This window comes from Nyctibius grandis, chromosome 4, assembly GCF_013368605.1.
Source record: "Nyctibius grandis isolate bNycGra1 chromosome 4, bNycGra1.pri, whole genome shotgun sequence".
Lineage (NCBI taxonomy): Eukaryota > Metazoa > Chordata > Aves > Nyctibiiformes > Nyctibiidae > Nyctibius > Nyctibius grandis.
The window spans coordinates 96551339-96570434 of NC_090661.1; the positions used below are offsets into that span (position 1 = coordinate 96551339).

General features: G+C 34.1%; 1 protein-coding gene across 1 annotated transcript in view; it reads left to right on the top strand.

The window, feature by feature from the left end:
- Positions 1-19096, top strand: part of ATRNL1 (attractin like 1) — a 511175-nt gene that overhangs the window by 200607 nt on the left and 291472 nt on the right. Inside the window, exons 22-24 of the mRNA XM_068397981.1 lie at positions 12233-12327; positions 12971-13049; positions 14277-14434. Coding sequence (XP_068254082.1) covers positions 12233-12327; positions 12971-13049; positions 14277-14434 — 332 coding nt within the window. The remainder of the gene's footprint in view (positions 1-12232; positions 12328-12970; positions 13050-14276; positions 14435-19096) is intronic.

Sequence of the window (19096 nt, forward strand, 5' to 3'; positions counted from 1 at the left end):
AATATGTCACTGTCTTTGTGTTCATTGTCAATGATTGCCTACCACAATACATGGTCTATGAAGGTCAGATATAGATGATGTGAACAATCAGTGCTTTTCAAACACCAAGAACACACAGACTGTCAATATTCGCTATGTTTTGCTGTTCCTTTTTACGTAATAATCCAGTTCCTAGAAAAGCTGTTTCAAAAAGTTAATTCCTGATGTCTATCAAAAAGTAGTGATAACTATCAATTGTTCTGTATTCAGCTAATCATCTGAAAAAAAAAACAATAAATGAGGAAGTGGTTTATTCCATTTGTGCATTTCAGTTAGCAGTACTTTCTTTCCATGGCCAAAAAAAGTCATGAATTAATGAAAGCACAGCTGTATCTAGTTCCTGGTTTATATAAAAAATAGTGCTAGGAAAATAGAATATTTCTTTTAATGTCTGGCAGCTGTTTGAGGTGGAAACTGAGTATTCCAAGTCACTTTCAGAAAGGAGTCGGTGAGCCCTGCCACAGTGGCCAATGTTCCCTCTCTCTGAAGAGTGGGTGACTGCTTTGGGGTTGAGAAAAACAGCTTTTGGGCTTCATTTTTCCTTCCTCTGTTATTTCCATTTGCTTAGTTTAACCAAAGAGTTTATTATTTTATGTGCTTAACTTCCAGCCCTACAAACTAAACTTGTAGGAAGTGGGGGAAAAAATCTGGGTTTATTTTTCTTCAAGTTTGTTGCTCTGTACTTTTCTTTTTACTAAAGGTTGAGGTATTTCCTCTTATCTGTTTTAAAGGCTGTGTAGACTGGATCAGGCAATATTACAGCTATGTAATCTGATTTGTAAATGTTTGGAATTTTAATATGACATCAATGTCTTTTCCTGAATTGGCACTCAATTCTTAGCATGAGCAAAAAGCAGTTAGAAAGTTATTTAAATCAACAGGTTTTACTTTAAATATACCTGATGGTGTTTTAAATAAAAAGGTGCTTACGTTACGTTTTCTTTTCAAAGTTGTAAAGCAAAAGCACTCTACTGTCCATTGTGCAAGTATGGTGATTTAGCATATCCTGTTTTTTTACAATGAAACTACCTGTTGCTATTCTTGACTTTAAAATATAGGAGACTGCACAGTGAGGTATATGACATGCATAATTTCTGTCCAGTATGAAGTGCAGTTTTGCTGAAAGTGCTCTGGATTTATTTGCTGTAGGAGATTTTAATTCTCAGAACTAACATGTTAAAATTGTTTGAGGAACAGCAAAGAATATCAGCAAAGTTGAAACATCTCAACTTCAATTTACGTTGTCTATTTTGTACAAATCACATGGAGTCAAGCAACAAGGGTAAGATCTGATATTTGGACTGTAGATTTAAGGTTTCTTAAGCAAAGTTCAACTAAATAATGAGAAAAAGGAAGGAAAAGAATTTTGAAAATGTTGAGATATTACAGGGGCACCTACTTACCTGTGTGTGTTTATAGCCAATTTACAAAGTGCATGTTCTGTCTCCTTGTAAGGCCTGATCAACCAGAGGTTGCTGCTTTAATTGCTGAGGTTCAATTATTTGAGAACCAGGACAAAAATTCTGCTAATAATCCACGTAGAAGTTATTGTATGAATAAATTATGAATATTCTGAATTTATATGAAAACTGGAGTGTATACATGTATAAAAGCATAAATAATTTTTAAAATAGTATTTATATTTTTGCCATGTCCAATGTAATTTTATGGACTGTGATCCATTTTAGAAGTAAAAATCAGTTTATTTCTGAAAGGAAACAGTACCTTATTTGTAGGGATTATATGATAAACAGTTATAAGAACAAAATTTAAAGTAACATTAAAATTTGACTGATCTCATTAACTATATGACAAGAAACATCCATCTTTGGCAATAACATATAAACTCAAACAATAATTTAATGTTGTTAATTCTTAGATGTGCCATTTCAGTTGTTGGAACAAGCATCAGAGATCTCTTCAATGCATATAGACCGTGTAATTAAAGAAAAAAATTAGAATCAGGTTAGAGAGTATTAATGCTAGTATATTGCAAAATGATGTTTCATGTTAGAGTGTAGTATTAATACAAGCGTTGTAAAGCAGGTGAAGAATCTAGATCATTATGAAGAGAATTTACTGGAGAGAGAAATTCTGATTTCTTCCACAATATTTTCATGAGATACTCTTTTTTTCTTGGTTTTGTTTGTACTTTTCTCCCACTTTTCTAACACTTCAAGAATATTACAAGAATTAAGATATTACAAAGACTGTCCATTGTGACAAAACAAAAGTTCATTCACTGACCCATCCTTACTTATCAGGTAGTAGCACATTTTTGACTAATCATAATGCCTGTACCATGAGCTTTGAAATGCTCCATCATCAGAGAAATCTAGGCCTTTTTTCTAAACTTGATGTTTAAATAACTGCCAATTGATGCACTCGCTTCTCTTTTTTGTTGCTTCTTTTACTAATATTTTATTCATAATTCTCTAGCTTGTTGTTTTCCAAACTCTGTTTATGGACCATGGTCCTGGGCAGAACTTGTAAAGGGTCTGCAGCTGTTCACAGAAACCCCGTCAGTTGTTGCAGTGTTTTCAGTTAAGAGTTTAGTGAAAAATCTGTGAAAAAAAGGAGAGCTGGCTGTGGTCCATGGTTTAAAAACTTTAGGAACATAGTCTTTAGACTGTATTCTTGAAAGAACCCAGGTAACTATATATGTTCCTCAGTTTTTAGATCTCAGCAACAAATCTTCCCTTGCTTACCATAACACTGACATACCTACATATTTACTTCTATGACAGTTACAGTGAGATGCATCTCATCTAACTAGCTTTTTAAAACTGATATATCCAGCCTTAATTAACCTTCTAGGTCTTTCTATAGTCAATAGAGAGAATCAAGGGTTACTCATGCATCCTCTGTGCATATCTGTCTTAGAGATCAGTCATCTTCAGAAAGATTAGTCATTATAGAGTAAGTCTAGACTATTAGTATCATTTAGCTGAATCAAATTTTAACACAGGTCTGATTTTTCTGTATCTGGCCCTCCATTAGGATCAAAATTGACAACTTGTTAGATCTTTCCAAATAGCAGCTGAAAATTTCATAAGAGAAAAGATTTCTGTTTAAAATAAAATTTAGTTACCTGATTTGCTGATTATGACACTAATCCCTATGTCTTTTTGTGGGCTTTTTAGCCTAGTACATTTTTTTTAAAGTACAGCAAAAGAAACAATGAATTGTTGTTGCTGTATGTTTTTTAAAAACTTTGAACTTCTGTGAAATTCATTCTCACATGTTCTTTCTTTACATGGAAAAAGGCATATAAATAGTAATTGCTGGAGTATTTTGAAGCTCATTCCGCTCTCATTACATTTAGCAAAAGTGCAAGTTTTGCGAGTTTGTAGTAAAGACTTCACAGTGAATGACTTCTTGTTTTGTCACAATGGACAAGTAATGTCAGACACCAACATATTTCAATATAACAATGAAAATGAGGCAGTGGATGACTGTTAGATACAGATGACAGAGGAATGAATCAAGCAGCTGCTCTGAAAGTTCAAAATAATTATCCTGACTGAAAATAGGTCTGGTGGTAACCCCCTAACTTTGATGTAATACAAGCAGAATTTATTTTGGTCACAAATGAATATGATTTATAGCATTTGATAATGGAACTTGGTTTCAAAAGCAACATTTTTGCTGATAGAGAGGAATATGAATAGGATTGTTCTCAAAAAACTGTTACTGGAATTACAATCACTAGAAAGAGCAGGAGAGAGACAAACTGCATGTGCAATGAAGAGGTGAGAGTATGAATTCTAGAATCAGCATGAATAGAGAGTTCCCTAAATAGAAAAATGTGGGAAGACTGACTGTGATGGGTCTGATGTTGCAGTCATGAGGGAGGTTTCTACTCTAACTTTAAAAGTGATTTCAAGAGGTAAAAATAGAACAGCACTATTTTATGAGGTTTCTATTCACAAAATTAGTTATTGTACTTCAGTAATACAGAATTATGATGAAAATGTACCGAGGCATGTAATTGTCTGTTTGCCTTTTAGTGAAGATATTGAAATAACGTTACTGGTGGAAGTGAATGGTTGAAAAATAATTTCTTAACTGTAGTCTTAAAAGATTTATTAATACGTATATGATTGTACATAAGGCAAGCCATTTATTCAGTGAATGAAGAAGCTTTTCATCTTTTTGTTACCCATCTTATGCTATTAAACACTTTAATTTTCTGGTTTATGGCTAGTACTCTTAATAGTGTGCCATCTCTTCCTTCAAATTTAATGATTATCTATCCATCGTCATTTCAAGTTGGCCATAGGCTTCCCTTGAGTATGCTCATGCTGACATCTTTTGATGTCCCTTACCCTAGTTTTTAGCATAACTTAATTATTATTGTTAGTTATTGTGGAAAAAAAAGTGAAAAAAAAACACTTTAGTTGTTGATCGTGCAAAGATCATGTGATCCTCACCTAATATTTATAAAATGTGATAATTAGGTTGAAGTTGGGAACAAGACTATGTTGTGAGTGGGTCTGGTTGCATGCTCTGTTCCTATGGTGCTTTGACATATATTGCAGTACTTTTGGCTTAGAACTTTTGCTAAACTTTAACTTTTGGAGCCAAAATGCTAGACGTATTTCTCAGAAATTCTGTATATATATGAAAATCTTTTGCCATGTTGTTCAGTTTTAGAAATATGTATTATGAAACTATGTGACAGGAGCCATTGGAGAATGGCCAGTGGCCAAAGTTAGAAAGCTCATGAATGTGTCCAGTTATGCACATTCTTGCTCCCTTTCTGGGAACTCAGGTTCATTCTTCCCTCTCTGCTGAGAGATGTAGGGAACTGGGATGCTCTGCTGGAAAGATTTGGGGAAAGGGAGAAGCCAGATCAAAAGTGAAGTAATTCTCTAGAATTTGCTCTAGCCTAGTTCTTAAAATTACTTAATAAAGCCCTTTATTGAAATATGATATTTAGGCAGTGGGTGCCAGGAAAGTGGAAGAATTAAGGTTGCTGGCACAATCATTTTTGATTTGCTTCTTAGGGCATGATTGTAAAACTTTTAACAACATGGATACATACTATTTCCCAAGGAACTTTTCCTCTGCAATGCACTGAATGAATTTGTAGGGAATGAATCAGTGACAGCGTAATGGAAAGATGAATGTATGTTCCTTTCCTGATTTGTTGTAATAGTGGAAAGAATCACAATGAATGATGGAAGGAACTGCAAAATAAAAATGATCATATGTAGTGTTATATAATTCAAAATATTATGAAAAATCAAACTCTAGGTATTTCAGATTGGCTACTCACGATTAATGGATGTTTTTGTCCTTGGTCTCTTTGTTTCATTTCCTGCCCTATAAAATGGGACTAATAATGCCTGCTCATCTCACAGTAATGTTGTAAAAAATTCATTAACTTTTCTGAAGAACTTAGAAAATGATAGTAATGAATACTATGGAAAACCACATTAGAAATTAATTCCGTCTTTAGAAAAGGGTTTGTGTAGTATGTAGTAAATGAGGCATGAGCCCAACACTGAGTACTGAACGTAGAACAAAGTGTTGAATAGCTGCCCATTAACTGAGCACTCACCCAGAAATAATTCACAGGCACCCTTGATTATAGTGGTTCATTTTACAGTCTTAATATTCCTCTTTAACATACCTTTTTTGTCTATAACTTTATCACTAATTTATACTAAACATATCCAATTTTTAAAAAATATAAAAAAAAATTACCAGTGTAATTATATCTTAGAGAATTGTAGTGGCACTCAGAAACACTGGAGTAGAATTTCACATCAAGACTTCTGTCTGACCTTTGTTCTTTTGGGAACATTCTGGCATTTTAGAAAGCACAAAGTTCTCTTTTAATACAAAAGCTTGAGTATGGGAATAGGTCTGTTCCTTGTTGGATATGAGTATAAAACTCCCATATTAAGCCATTTTAACCATATTAAAAGTCATGGTTCTTCATTAAAGAAAGAGAACAGTTTCTTGAAAATTAACGGCAATACTAGAATTAAATGATTGCTTTGAAATTTATTTTCCTCATTTAATTAAATGGCTTTCTTCACCTAATTATTGTTGTGTTCTCACATGCACTCATTACTGACATTTTGAATTGATTTTAATGACTCCTTTTTATTGTGAAAGAAGACAAGGGTTTTGAAAAAATCAAAATAGAAATGTGAAAAGACTCAATAAGTCCTTGTTATATTTGACCGCTGATGATGTCAGCATTTGTGGTCTTATCTCCCAACGTTTGTTTTCTGCTTTGCTCAGTGATTTTTAATACAAAATGAAGCAACATGCCTGGGAACAGAAATTAGACTGTAGGACTCCCCTCTCCCTGCTGAGTGCCTGGGTCATTTGACTTCCTCTGATCTGTTTCTCTCTGTGTGCAAATTGAATCTTTTTTCCCTGCTGGTGTGAATCCTTCTGCTGTTTCTCCCTTGCCTACAGTAAGGTGATGGGGCATGCACCCTGTTAGGCAAAAATAGGAGGAGTTGCATTTAATACTACCAAAAAGAAGGCAGCCTACAACACGTTTCCCCGGTGAGAGCTCTGAAGAGGTGACTACGCCGCAGTGATGTGGCAGCTGATGTTTGTGCTGAACTCTGTAGTAGCTGTGCTTAGGATGCACTGGGCTGATCCCTGGAGAAACTTTGGCTCAAAAATACCCAGCTTGTGGATTCTAAATACTGTGTGTGGTGGGGAATGAAGATCTGAGCTTGTGGGTTCCGAGTTTGTGTAGGAGAGTTCTATGTCCTCAAGAACTTTTCCTGTGAAACTTTAGACATAAAAGCTCAAGGAGTTTATAGATTATACTCTAGTATGTGGCTGTTTAAATTCTGTCTGGCTGCCACTTGAGTCACCTGTTTCTTAGATCAGATTTGAGATGAAGGTCTGGGCTGCATATCTGAGCCAACAACATTAGACATTTTATAGTAATTTGTACCAGCAGAAAGTAGGAAGGGATTATTGCTGTTGTAATGTGATAGTGGTTCTGTCTCTTTCCCTTGCCCATTGATGTATGGAAACTCTGAACACCTGTTTTAAAAAAAAAAAAAAAATTTATTTCAAACATATTGAGTGGGAAAATGTAAACATGGAGGATATTGATGGTAAATAAAAAATTGAAATGCTGGATATTAAGATTTTACTGAAACAATCCAAAAGATGAAACCATCTTCTGTATATTTCCAAAAGATCAGGGATATGTAGAAGAGCAAGTAATTCTTAAAAAAATGGTATGTTTCAGGTAAATTTTTTCTCAGTTAACTTTTTTAAAAACAAAAGAATACAACACTCATTCTATAATGTCATAAACATTTTTTCCATAGTTAAGAGTCTATGCATTGCTCAAGATAGGTAACTACCTAGTCTCTTTGGAAAATCATGATAGCTAATTGACACTGTGAATTTAAAATGTGTTGAGAATTAATTTTAGGTTGAGGAAATAATGTTTTGAAAAAAGGTGGGATTCATATTCTAGATTTTTTAAAATTCTTACAGAAAAATGAAAGAGTCACCAAAATGAACCACAGAGTGTGTCAACGGTACTTCTAGAGAATCAAGCATTTTCTTCTATAATTCACTGAAATAATTCTATAAGTTTGTATATTTAAATTTTGGATGTTAATGGCCATTGATAATATTTTGATTGCTACCTCTTATGGAAGTGGTGGTGTTTGAATTTGTTTTGTTTTGTTTTCGGAGTTCACCAGATTTTGAAAATAGTTTTAAGATCTTGTTTCTATGGGTCAGCTGACTAAAATTATAAGATTGCTTTTATCAGGTGTGCTCATATGGCAGTTTGATGATTGTTTAGTATTTGTTATCTTGGTGCTTTCATTGTCATCCTGAGCTACAACATAAATGCAGTGACGTTTTTTAGTTTCTATTTATATGTGGTCCAAATTTCTTTCTTAATTGAAGCAATCTGTTCTGTGTGTGTCTTTATAAACAGAATCACTTATGAAAAGTCTCATGTGTTTATGTAAAGGGTAAAAATACTTACGCTGGCTTTTTAAAGGTTTAAAGTAGAAACAAAAATACATGGAGTATAATCTCAGTTTCTGAGATTTAAAATTCCTGATTGTAAGTATACACAACAATATATCTCAACAGGATATACTGAATGTACTTTAAATAGCCATTTCTACATTTAGCTATTTATACATTTAACTATTCAGAACAGGTCATACCCTTACAAATAAATTTTACGTTAAATTTTGTATTTATTTCCAGGCTAAGCTGTCTAGGCAGAACGGCACTATAAATTGGGAGATACGGTGTGATGTACTGTTTAACTGCTTAGTTTGTTTACATGCACTTATGATGCATTGGCATAGTTTATGTTTTGGGGTTCTGTTCCGGATGGAGCTTGGCAGTGGAAAGGAAAGCTGTTCTGCCTGCTGCAGTTTGTAGAAGGTGAAGCCTTCTGGAGGAGAGGAGGTGGTATTTTCCCTGAGAGCTGCTGAATACATGTGGGGGAAGCCTCTCCTATGGTATAGGCTGAAACAGAGAGAGAGAGGGAGGAAGGAGAGCAAGACAGACAGCAGCAGGATGCAATAGATGGAGGAGAAACTTCTCTACAATCCGTTTTAGTATCCTCGCTATGAAAATAAACCTTCCTCCAAGCTGTGAAAGTTCTTCAGCATACTTTTGCAGTCCTCAGAAAGATGGGAAGGAGTGTTTGCTTAGTGTCAGCTCTTTCATTTGCACCCGACTTCATTTGCACTGTTGAGTCTGCAGGTCTCTCTGGAATAAAAACTTGATAATTTGTGTCCATTAGTGCTAAGAAATGTGCTCCTTCTGAATAGTTCGGTGAAGATCTCTTCCCATTTTGTAGGTCTGGTTTGGCATAAGTTAAAGGTCTTTTGGCACCTTTGAAGAATCCCAGGGCGTGTTCCGTGTCTTGGCTGTCAGAACTCTTCTTGAATAACACAAACTGTGTTGTTCAAGGCTCTTTGAGTACTACAGAGGAGATAATGGCCACTGTGTGGGATATACAACTATCTTTGATACTATTAATGGAGTGATTACTAATTCCATAAAATTCTTTGGGATATATTGAGTATAAAAGGTGCCATACATAACCAACTGTTACTGTTTTTTCGTGATTTAGTGTTTCAACTGTATTGTAGGTAAAAATGGAGTAAATAAAAAAGTGGCAGTGTTTTTCTGATCTATTACATATGGTACATTTGTGAGGATCTGTATAGTTTAACATCTTTTATCAATGTAAGGACTTCTGCATTCCTTGAAAAAGTTTCCTGTTTTCTTGGCTTTTAACAAGTAAAGCATAAATTAAAAAGCAAACAAACAAACAAAAGAACAACAACAAAAACAAACTCCAGAAAAAAACTGTAGTCATATTGTTTTAAGAGTAAATTACTTGGAAATTTTTTAAACTTGTGCAGAAAAGCTGTTTGTTCATATATGATTGGGAAACAAGAGTCCTGTCTGTTCCCAATTTTGCCTTATGATGTGATCTTAAGTATATATCACTGCTGGTCTTTGGCTGATACTCTGCATATCTGAGAGGGCACAATTTGGACTTAGAGGAAGCCTATGGCGTTTTTAAATGGTCATTTTCTCTATATTGTGAGCAAATAAACAATATCTTTTCCAGAACGCCTGTCTACACTGCTTCTTGCATCTTGTAGCCTTTGCAGTAGCCAGAATTTCTGTAGGAGTGCATGCTGTGATGCTAGTCCACCATACGTTTACAACAATTGTATTGGCAAGGATTCATGCTAAAGCAGGCATTTGTATTTCATGGGACCCCAAGTTAAGCAGATCAGGAGATTTAGCATATCTATATGTTATTCCTAGCCTTTTGGCCTTGCTACCTGTGATTATTAAAGGGTTTATTAATCCCTTTAATGGGGTCAATCTCTACTTGCCATCTTTTGCTGTCCTGCTACATTTAACTATATTCTGGTGCAATGGTAATCTTACTGTTAAATATGTAGATATGGCACACTGTTACTAATAGAGTCAATGAGACTTTATTAATTAGATTTGCATAGCTATAGAAGTGTAAAGTAGTATTAATAAATAAATGAGGCCTTTTAACTTAATATTTATTCATCTTTTGCCTTCATAAGCTTGCAAATACCTGATCAAAACTTATTATCTAAGATATCTAGATCAACTTATTCTTATTTGAATAATGGAACTGTGGAGTCTAATAATAAAGAAAGTGAACTTTTCAGCTTCGAAGGTCATGGTAATTCCTTTCATGTAACTCCTTTATTTTCTAATTTTCTTTCCACACTCAGTGTAAAAAAAAAAAAATACTATTTTCTTTAACTATTAAGACAATACAGTGGGCTGTATTCATGCTTCATTGACCAGTAAGCTTTTTTCCTCCTATGCCAGGCTTCCCATGGGATACAATAGTGTATTTTTTCAGATGATGTGTTGCTGCAGAAAAGGTGATTGTCAGCAGTAAGCAAACAATTGAGTCTGACAAAAGGCTGACACAGCTACTTCCTGCTTTGACTTAATCTTTCTCTCTTTGTATTTACTGTGTTTTTTTTATGATCACATATTTTTTTATTTGTAACACACTGCTCATGTGGTGTTGGTGACTAGTAGAATGTCATCAAGAGAGGGATCAAAATAGGACTTCAAAGTTATTCACTAGGATGTAGCATCAAAGATGACTTGCATCTAACCATATTTTAACATGCACAAAATAATAATCTGAATCATGTACATTTACAAGACACCTCCTTATTTCCTGTGACAGAGGGAAAAACAGAATCATTTGATCTCTGTAGAACCATAAATATGGTCAAAAATTTAGAAGATTTATTCTGTTAGATCTGAAGATACCTGCTCCTGTAATAGAGCATTCAAGATCCATCCACTGCACCAACCTCTGGTTCACAACTGACTGTTGCACAAGGATTATTAATCTGCTAATACAATTTATATCTCTGAGGGCTCTGCTGATTCTTGACTATCTGACTGCACTGAACATTGCCTGCTGACATTCTACATGGCACCCTCTATGAATTGTAGCAACAGTCATCCCTGGTGACTAGGTCTTTTTCTTATATTATGGATTTACTGCAAACCTGCTTCACCCTGGCAAATCCATCCCTACCCCTTCCCCCTGCAGAAAAGTTCCCTTTCAAGTCATTCCTAGTGCTATGACCCAGCTAAGGGTTAATCTCATTCCTTCATCTTCAGGAACACAATGGGATGGCTCAAAACTTATGTATTCTGACTTGTCCCAATCACTTGATGCCCCTTCCAGGAAGCGTTAAGGATGGTTTGGGTCATCTGAGAATGACCCTTTCTCCCTTCTTGCACCTATGCCAACTGTAGCTGGCCCTTAGGGGAGTGCTGTTAGTGTGCAGTGACAGAAATGGCATGAATAGGAGCTACCCAGCAGACTCCATTCCTGTCACAGGTTGAAAGAAAAATGTGTGGAACAAATGTCATTTGGAAGTGAAATATGATCTTATTGAGTAAATACTAAACTGCCACTTGTTTCTCTTGTATGAAAAGATTATATCACTTGCCACTTACGAAATCTCTTAGAATTCTGCTAGTTTAGAAAGGATGGTGGTCACATAATTTCTATTCAAAATTCCACTGTGCCATTTTATTATTGGCAATCTTATTCACTATAGTATCATGCCTTCACACTATATAATTTTACTGTAGATGCAACTTTTTTTTCCAGAACTTTAAACCACGTAATTCTAAAATATGTTATAGCAATGTAGTTATGTAAAACATTTATATAACACAGTAAAGCGTATGACTGTAAAACTAGAATATTTAAATGCATTTTGAACATAATATTTGAATAATTATTTCAGGGTAAAATTAGGGAACTGAAAACACTCTAACAATACTTGATACTGTATTTTGGAATAATTACTTTACAAAGAATGACTGTTTCAAGTTATTTGTAATAGCTGCTCTGGTTCCATGATAGAATCTGTTTCTTAATTTAGGTATTTTTCTTAATATTTTTTTTTTGTTACTGCTACACTTAATTTTTTTTTTTATTGCTTCAAGACGTTATAGTGCAAATACTTAAACAGTGAAATGCATGTGAATAATTGTGACTTGTAGACTACTCCATGCTTTTTAAAATAAAAGTGAATGGTAAATTTTTAGGTTCTTGCATAACATATTATTAATATGTATACACTTGAATCCATTTTAATTTCTGTTTTGCCCACAGACAGCCTTTTGATTGATTACCAGTTTACCTTTAGCTTATTACAAGAGGATGATCGCCATCACACTGCCATAAACTTTATAGCAAATCCAGAACAGGTAAGAAAATGTTATTAACTTTAGACAAGTTTTGGAGGGTCATGATCAAGATTTCCATTGTATCTGAGCATGATTAAAGGTTTTCCAAGTGCCTCTAAGGTATTGGAATATTTCAGATAGTTTTGAAAACTGAAAATTATTCCAGTGCATTCATTGAGAAAGCTTTCTAAATGGTAGATGTACTTCAGATCAACTAATACTCAAAAAAATTATCAAATGTTTTTCTTTTTTATCGTTGTTCCCATGGATAACAAGTTTTAATATCTTCCTGAGATAAATTAAAGTATACCCTTCAGTTAAGAAGTCTTTATTAGCAGATGAGAAAAGTAATTTTTGAGTTGTAATTAAAATGTAGCCATTTGACATGTATTTTTTCTTTAGTTTTATAAAGAAAATTATTTCATTATTTTTATCAGAATCTGAAAAGATAACTGGTGTAGTTGTATGCTTACTTGTATCCTGTTCTTACTGAAGCAAAAGAGAGGATTGCCTTTGGCTCTGAATTATTGCCATTTCTATTTATGTTTAAAATGAAAACCAAGACGATTAAAAGACTATATTCAGTTATGTGCAATAGAAGTATATTCAATACATTCTGATATATTTTGTTAACTTCAATATATTTTTCTATTTTTTTATCTAGTCAAATAAAAATTTGGATATATCAATTAATGCATCAAACAACTTCAACCTCAATATTACATGGTCTATTGGTTCTACAGGTGAGGGTGAATTTTGGTCTGTTTACCTTTCCCCATGATTTCATGATCCTTTAAGCTATTTTAACCTGATTGTCTCTTTGTTGCTAATTTTGATAATAAAACTTTACCAAATGTGTTCTTTTGCCATTATCATTATGCCATTATTAATTATATTATTTAAACCTCAGATGATAATTTGCAATCTGAACAAAGCTTCATTAATATGTTAACTTTCTCTCCTATTCAATTAAAATTACTTTGGTAGGAAAAGCTTGTAGTCTGTTTAAATTTTTTAAATGACAGTGTTATGAAATGCTGTGATTTTAATTAAGATAAATTGCTCCCTTAACTACTGCAGAGACTGAGATTTTAATTTCTTTGTTTCGGTGTTCAAGCTAAAAATTTAATTATTAACCTTAACATTGATATCAAACAATAAAGTTCTTCTGTGTATGCTGATAAAAGGAGCTGCTTATCTATTTTCCTCCAACTTTGAACCCCATTACTCTTCTTTGTTTTAATAAGAAGGAAGAAAAGCTTTATTTAGACAGTTTCTCTGAATTGGTTCTATTGACTTTCTGAAAACACATCCAAGGAGAAGCAGGATGCTTAAAATGAAATTGTACTAAAATTAAAAAAAAAAAATCTTTTTAGAGAAGGTTCAGAGTTTGTCTTACATAAATTCATGGATTTCTTCATCAATGTATTTCTGAAGTATTTTCACATACCATAGTTAGTATACTAATTCTATCTGTTTCTTTATTTTAACTTAAGCACAGTCATCCATATTTTTTCAAAAAATGATACATGTTTATTAGTAGGTATGTTATTAAAGCTTTCATGAACAATTAAAACTCTACAGCAATAATGAAGAGGTAGACAAATTCACTTTCATGCTTTATTAACCTATGAGTTTTTATTGAAATGGAATGTAAATTGCTAGAGGAAAGCATATTATCTGTTTAGCTGACCATAACAACTTTCTTCTAAAATTCATGTAACTTTGATCAATTTTGATTAATTCATAATCTTTTGAAACCAGAGTAAGAGTTCCTGTGAATTCTCTGCATGTATATGAAATATACCTGATGTGCTATGTAAACCCTAATAAAGGGTTATTAAAGTTGTAGAATGAAGACGCTAAAAATAATTCAAGAATTTGTTTCTTGTACGAATTTATTTTGGCACCTTTAATGATGATTAATAGTTGTCATAAATACGTATATCTACATATGTTTTTTTTTTTAGCTGGAACAATATCTGGAGAAGAGATTCCTGTTGTTTCTAAGGCTAATATTAAGGAATACAGAGATAGCTTTTCCTGTGAAAAATTTAACTTTCGGAGCAACCCAAACATCACTTTCTATGTCTACGTCAGCAATTTCTCCTGGCCAATCAAAATACAGGTTAGTATGACTGTTTTGTGCTTATAAAGATGTTGATGTCTTAGTTTTACATTGAATTTCATGTTTTCACTCATACAGAAAGTATACAAATAGTATTATTTGCATGTTGTATTTTCTGTGTCTAAGAATTACATTATGATGCTTCTGCTTTCCATAGTGAATCAGACTTCAGACTGTTGATTTTTGAGTCTGACGTTAAAATTATTGAACATAAATATTTATACGTATATATAAAAGAGGGCATACAAATATTTATGTATGTACCTAGATATTTGTGTGTAATCTTTCATTAATCACTACCTTTCTTAGCTTCGATTTTCTTAAAGGTTGAATGTCTATATCATATTGCAATATTACAAAATTCAGTTAACACTGAGTGTATTTGGATAGAATTTATATTCTTCTTTGATTTCATTGGTATCAATTTCATGGAGTATTTTCTGTAATAGTGTGATACTGTGCAGTGGCAGACTCAAAAAAATCAATGCAATGATGGTTGTGGATTTTCTTTTTTTCTCCCCCAGAAGTTTCAGCGATATTTATAGTTACCATTGCTATAGCTGCATTTGTAAATACTGTGTCCCCTTCACCAGTCAAGGAGCTCTTTATGTGGATGACCAGCTTTTGGCTATAGCTCTCTTACAGAATTAATTCTTAAAAATTAAATTGTTAAAATGATAATAAAATTTCATAATTCCTAGTGATTTGCTCAGGAAACCAGAACAAGCTCAAAATTCTTGCCAGTTAACCATAATTACAAATATTCTACAGATTTCCATTTTGGTGGGAAAAAAAACCCTTGTTTTTATAAAATATAGAGCCTGTATCATATATCATTTTTTGTGTCATATATATATATATATGATAAAGTCATCTGCTGAGGAGCGTTCTGGATTAAAGCAGTCATCTTCTAAGTAAACTAACAGAGAAATATTATCCCTGTGTTGTGTTAAGTAAAGCTAGACTTTTCTTAATAATACATGTAAATATAAGTGTTACACAGTGTCAAAGGATGAATTTGTGGAAATTAGTAACATTTATGCATGTACTATTTTATATAAAAAACCTGAAGGTTCACTGCTTTCTTTTACTCTTCGTATTAGGGGTATTTTTAACACTCAGCAATCCCACTAAGGACAGAACAACTTCAATTGTCCAATAGCCTTCTTAAACAAACCCATGAAGCAATTTAAGCTGTAAACACATTACACACTCATTTTGCCTTTAAGAATGGAAGGTGCCTGTATCATCGTTGTAAGGCAAATGTTATTAAGGTGATGTATTCCTAAGATGTGCAACTCTTTGTCAGATGTCGGCAGATTACAGCTCCTTCCTGTGTTGTTTCCACTGCAGTATAACACCTTAATGGCAATACGTTTTAATGTATTCCAAGGAAATATCTGAAGTTCACATTACCCATATAGATTTCTTATGTTTGGTGCTCTAGCAGTAGATAAGATCTGCAAATCATGAATGGAGTAGGGAGCTTTTCAGAGAAAACAATTTTTGTTTTATATGTTAACTTTATGATTCTGTATATAATAGAAATTTTTAAAATATATGAGCCTTCCTAGAACTTAGGGTTAAGAGAGGGGAGTCATGGTTTATCCCTATCCAGAGGCTGAAATTTCCCAGGCCAGTACTAAATGGGGTCAGAGTCTAATATTTGTGATCATCTACATCTCATAGCGTACCAGATTTTACCTTCACAGTATGCAAAAGTGGTTGATATTAGTCTATTACTGTATTAGAGAGTGTCCATTTAAAGGATGATAATTCTTACAAAAATAATGTTACTCTTATACTGATGAAAGGACTCCTCAGGAGAGTCAAGATACTGATGATGGATTTGAGTTCTGGTTTGGAATGGTGAACTCTTCTAGATTGTCTATGAATTAATTTTCAAGTGGTCTAGAAATTAGTTTTTTGAATTAGTCACCTTTACCTTTCTGTGATGATTAGAGAGTTAGCTCTGTGTTCTAGTGCAGGGCTTTGGGTGTCACGGAAGCTGCCCTATGCATAAAAGGTCTTAGACACTTTAGTCCTTTCCACTAGTGCAGGCACACTACATTGGTCAGATCGTGTTGGTTGAAAACATAGTGGTATTTTATATTAACTCAGCACTGAAGGTTTCATTTAATCCTATTAGACCTAAGGAAATTACTGTGGCTTCCTTGAGGTGCTGTGTTCATAGGAATAAGTAAGATAGCAACATGAAATTTGGCACATGCCTTTTACACAGTACTTTTGTAGGGGTCTAAGTACTCACCTGAGCACATCTAGCATTTTCAAATACAATCTGAGTACCAGTGTCCTGTATTTACATTATTGATGTGACTTGTCAAAAATAGATTATATAAAAAAGAGTTCCTAAGGAAGCAGAAATAACGACCTTACTTGTCTTGTAACTGATATTTCAGGTTGTGTTGTTGATATGCATTTCACCACTCTCCTTTTATGCCTCCTGTTATGCTGGCACTGGAGCTAAGATTACTTGTGTCTTTCATTGGGAAAGTTTGGTTGTTAGTGTTGGAGTTACTGCTCTTACCATTTCATTTTCTGTAGGAGAAGGAACAGCACTCCTCATTATACGAGACATTTAGTTTCATTTTCTATCAAAGTCAGCTATATTATCTCTATTTTTGCATTCAGTTCTCTTCAAGATTTTCATGACTACAAGGAAAAACTGTACATCCCAGCAGGTGATTGTTTATTTGGATCAATGGCTCGCAGTTGCTTCTTCAAGTACTTTTACTATGCATGTTACCTATTCAGCAAGCTTGGGGTTTTTTTCCTAAATCTTAATAAATCCCTGGTGATTCTAACACAGAATATCCTTTTTTGGAATATGATTTCCTGACATTGAAAAAAGGGTATGTCGTGGTTGTGTCCATACAACAATTTCCTGAAGATGTGCTGGTCTGTGGTAATTCTTCACCAGCAACTACCCAGTGACACATTTTATTTTTGTCACTGGTGAGCCTAGTGACCTCAGAATACAAGTTCTTCAGCACTGCATAGCAGTGAGTTACTTGCCAACCATAGGAACTATGTAGGAAATTTTCAGTTTCGGATGAAGTCCTGCTCTCTTTATAAAATTGTACTCTGGGTTCCTTTTAGTCAGCACCCTTCTTCTGTCTGTAATGGCTACAGGCACACAGCTGGGTGCTCAGTAAGAGAGCTCTACAACCCTCAGGGGAAAATGCTGCATTTAAATTTCCTGATGCTAAAAGCATTTTATGTAGCTATAAGATCTTTTCTTCTTTGACATCAAAGGAGAAGCAGAAATGTGACATAAGGGGTCATTAGAAAGATGGTGATATAGGACATCTTCAGCTTAGAGCTGTTTCCACAAATAGACCTGTTATCGGGTGTAATGTGGACAGCTACCAGTTTTTCTCAGAAGTACGTAGAAGTGTGTAGTAGTTATACACTGGCACAGAAATGTAAGATGTTTTCCTGTTGAATTATTGGAAGAGTTTATACCTCACTTTTTTTCTATTTCCTATATTGCAGGAAGGAGTTGACTGGAAAGTAAGGATTAATATAGACTCTTAAGCTTAGCATCTTTTCAGAGGAAATCTGAATAAAGTATCTTTTGTTATTAGAGGGTTCAAGTGTCCAAATAATAGGACGTGATTTATCATCCAGACTTACCATCCCTACGTTTGACTGTCTTTGACAGTCCCAACCCTTCAGGTGTACCATCTCATATATCTGTTAAATAGGACTCCATGAGAAAATGCTGTTGTCTTAAACAGGCTAGAGTTCTGAACAGAATATGTGGCAAAGCCCTATGTTTCTGCTCATTTTTATTTTATTTTGAAAGTAGATGTAATTCAGACTCGACTGGTAATGGAATTTGAAGGCTGTAACATTTATTGAAAAGCAGTAACTCAGACTGTAGCCAGCACCTCAAATAATGGTCAGTGGTCCCTGAAGTGGTAAGCAGTCATAAAGCTTGGGCTTCTGACAGCTATGCAAATATTAATAACAGCAGTAACAACATGTTCTTCAGTCTCAGAAAACTAATTTTATGGCAAGGGATTTTTGTCACTGAAGCTGGTTACAGATGTCTTTCCTTTTTTTCCATCAGTTGCTCCCATATTCTGAAAAGTAGCAAGTGTGAATGAAACAAGCAAATAAACGCTGTCCTGGCTATCCGGTTGATGTACTCTGTCCTTAAGGACAGCAATAGCATTCCTGCTTCCGGATCAGCTGCTTTCATGCACCTATATCTCTTTACAACTATCAGACTTGTAAGTCTGATCTCTGCTTGTGCCTGAGCAGCAAAATTTTCTACCAGTTTTAAAGTCGCATCTGGAGATAATAACTGTTCTACTAGTTATTTCCTTTCCTCCCTAAAGTGTAAATGAAAAATTCACAAGTGTCTGAGTTTTAATTGGGAGGGTCAGTTTAAATTATAAGGTTCAACCTCAGCAGCAAAGCACTGCCTGGCAAAATTAGGTTTGTATTTAATGAAAAAAAAAAAACCCTTGTTATTCATTTTTGGTCATAGAATAGTTAATCCCTTATGTGTTTCCATAGCATAGAACAATTATTGATACAGTGAAGTTAGACATGATGTGAGTGTACATGTAGAATGCCTAAATGTGTTGGAAAGAAGGAATTTAATTACTCTTAAGCCTACTGCAAGCTTTA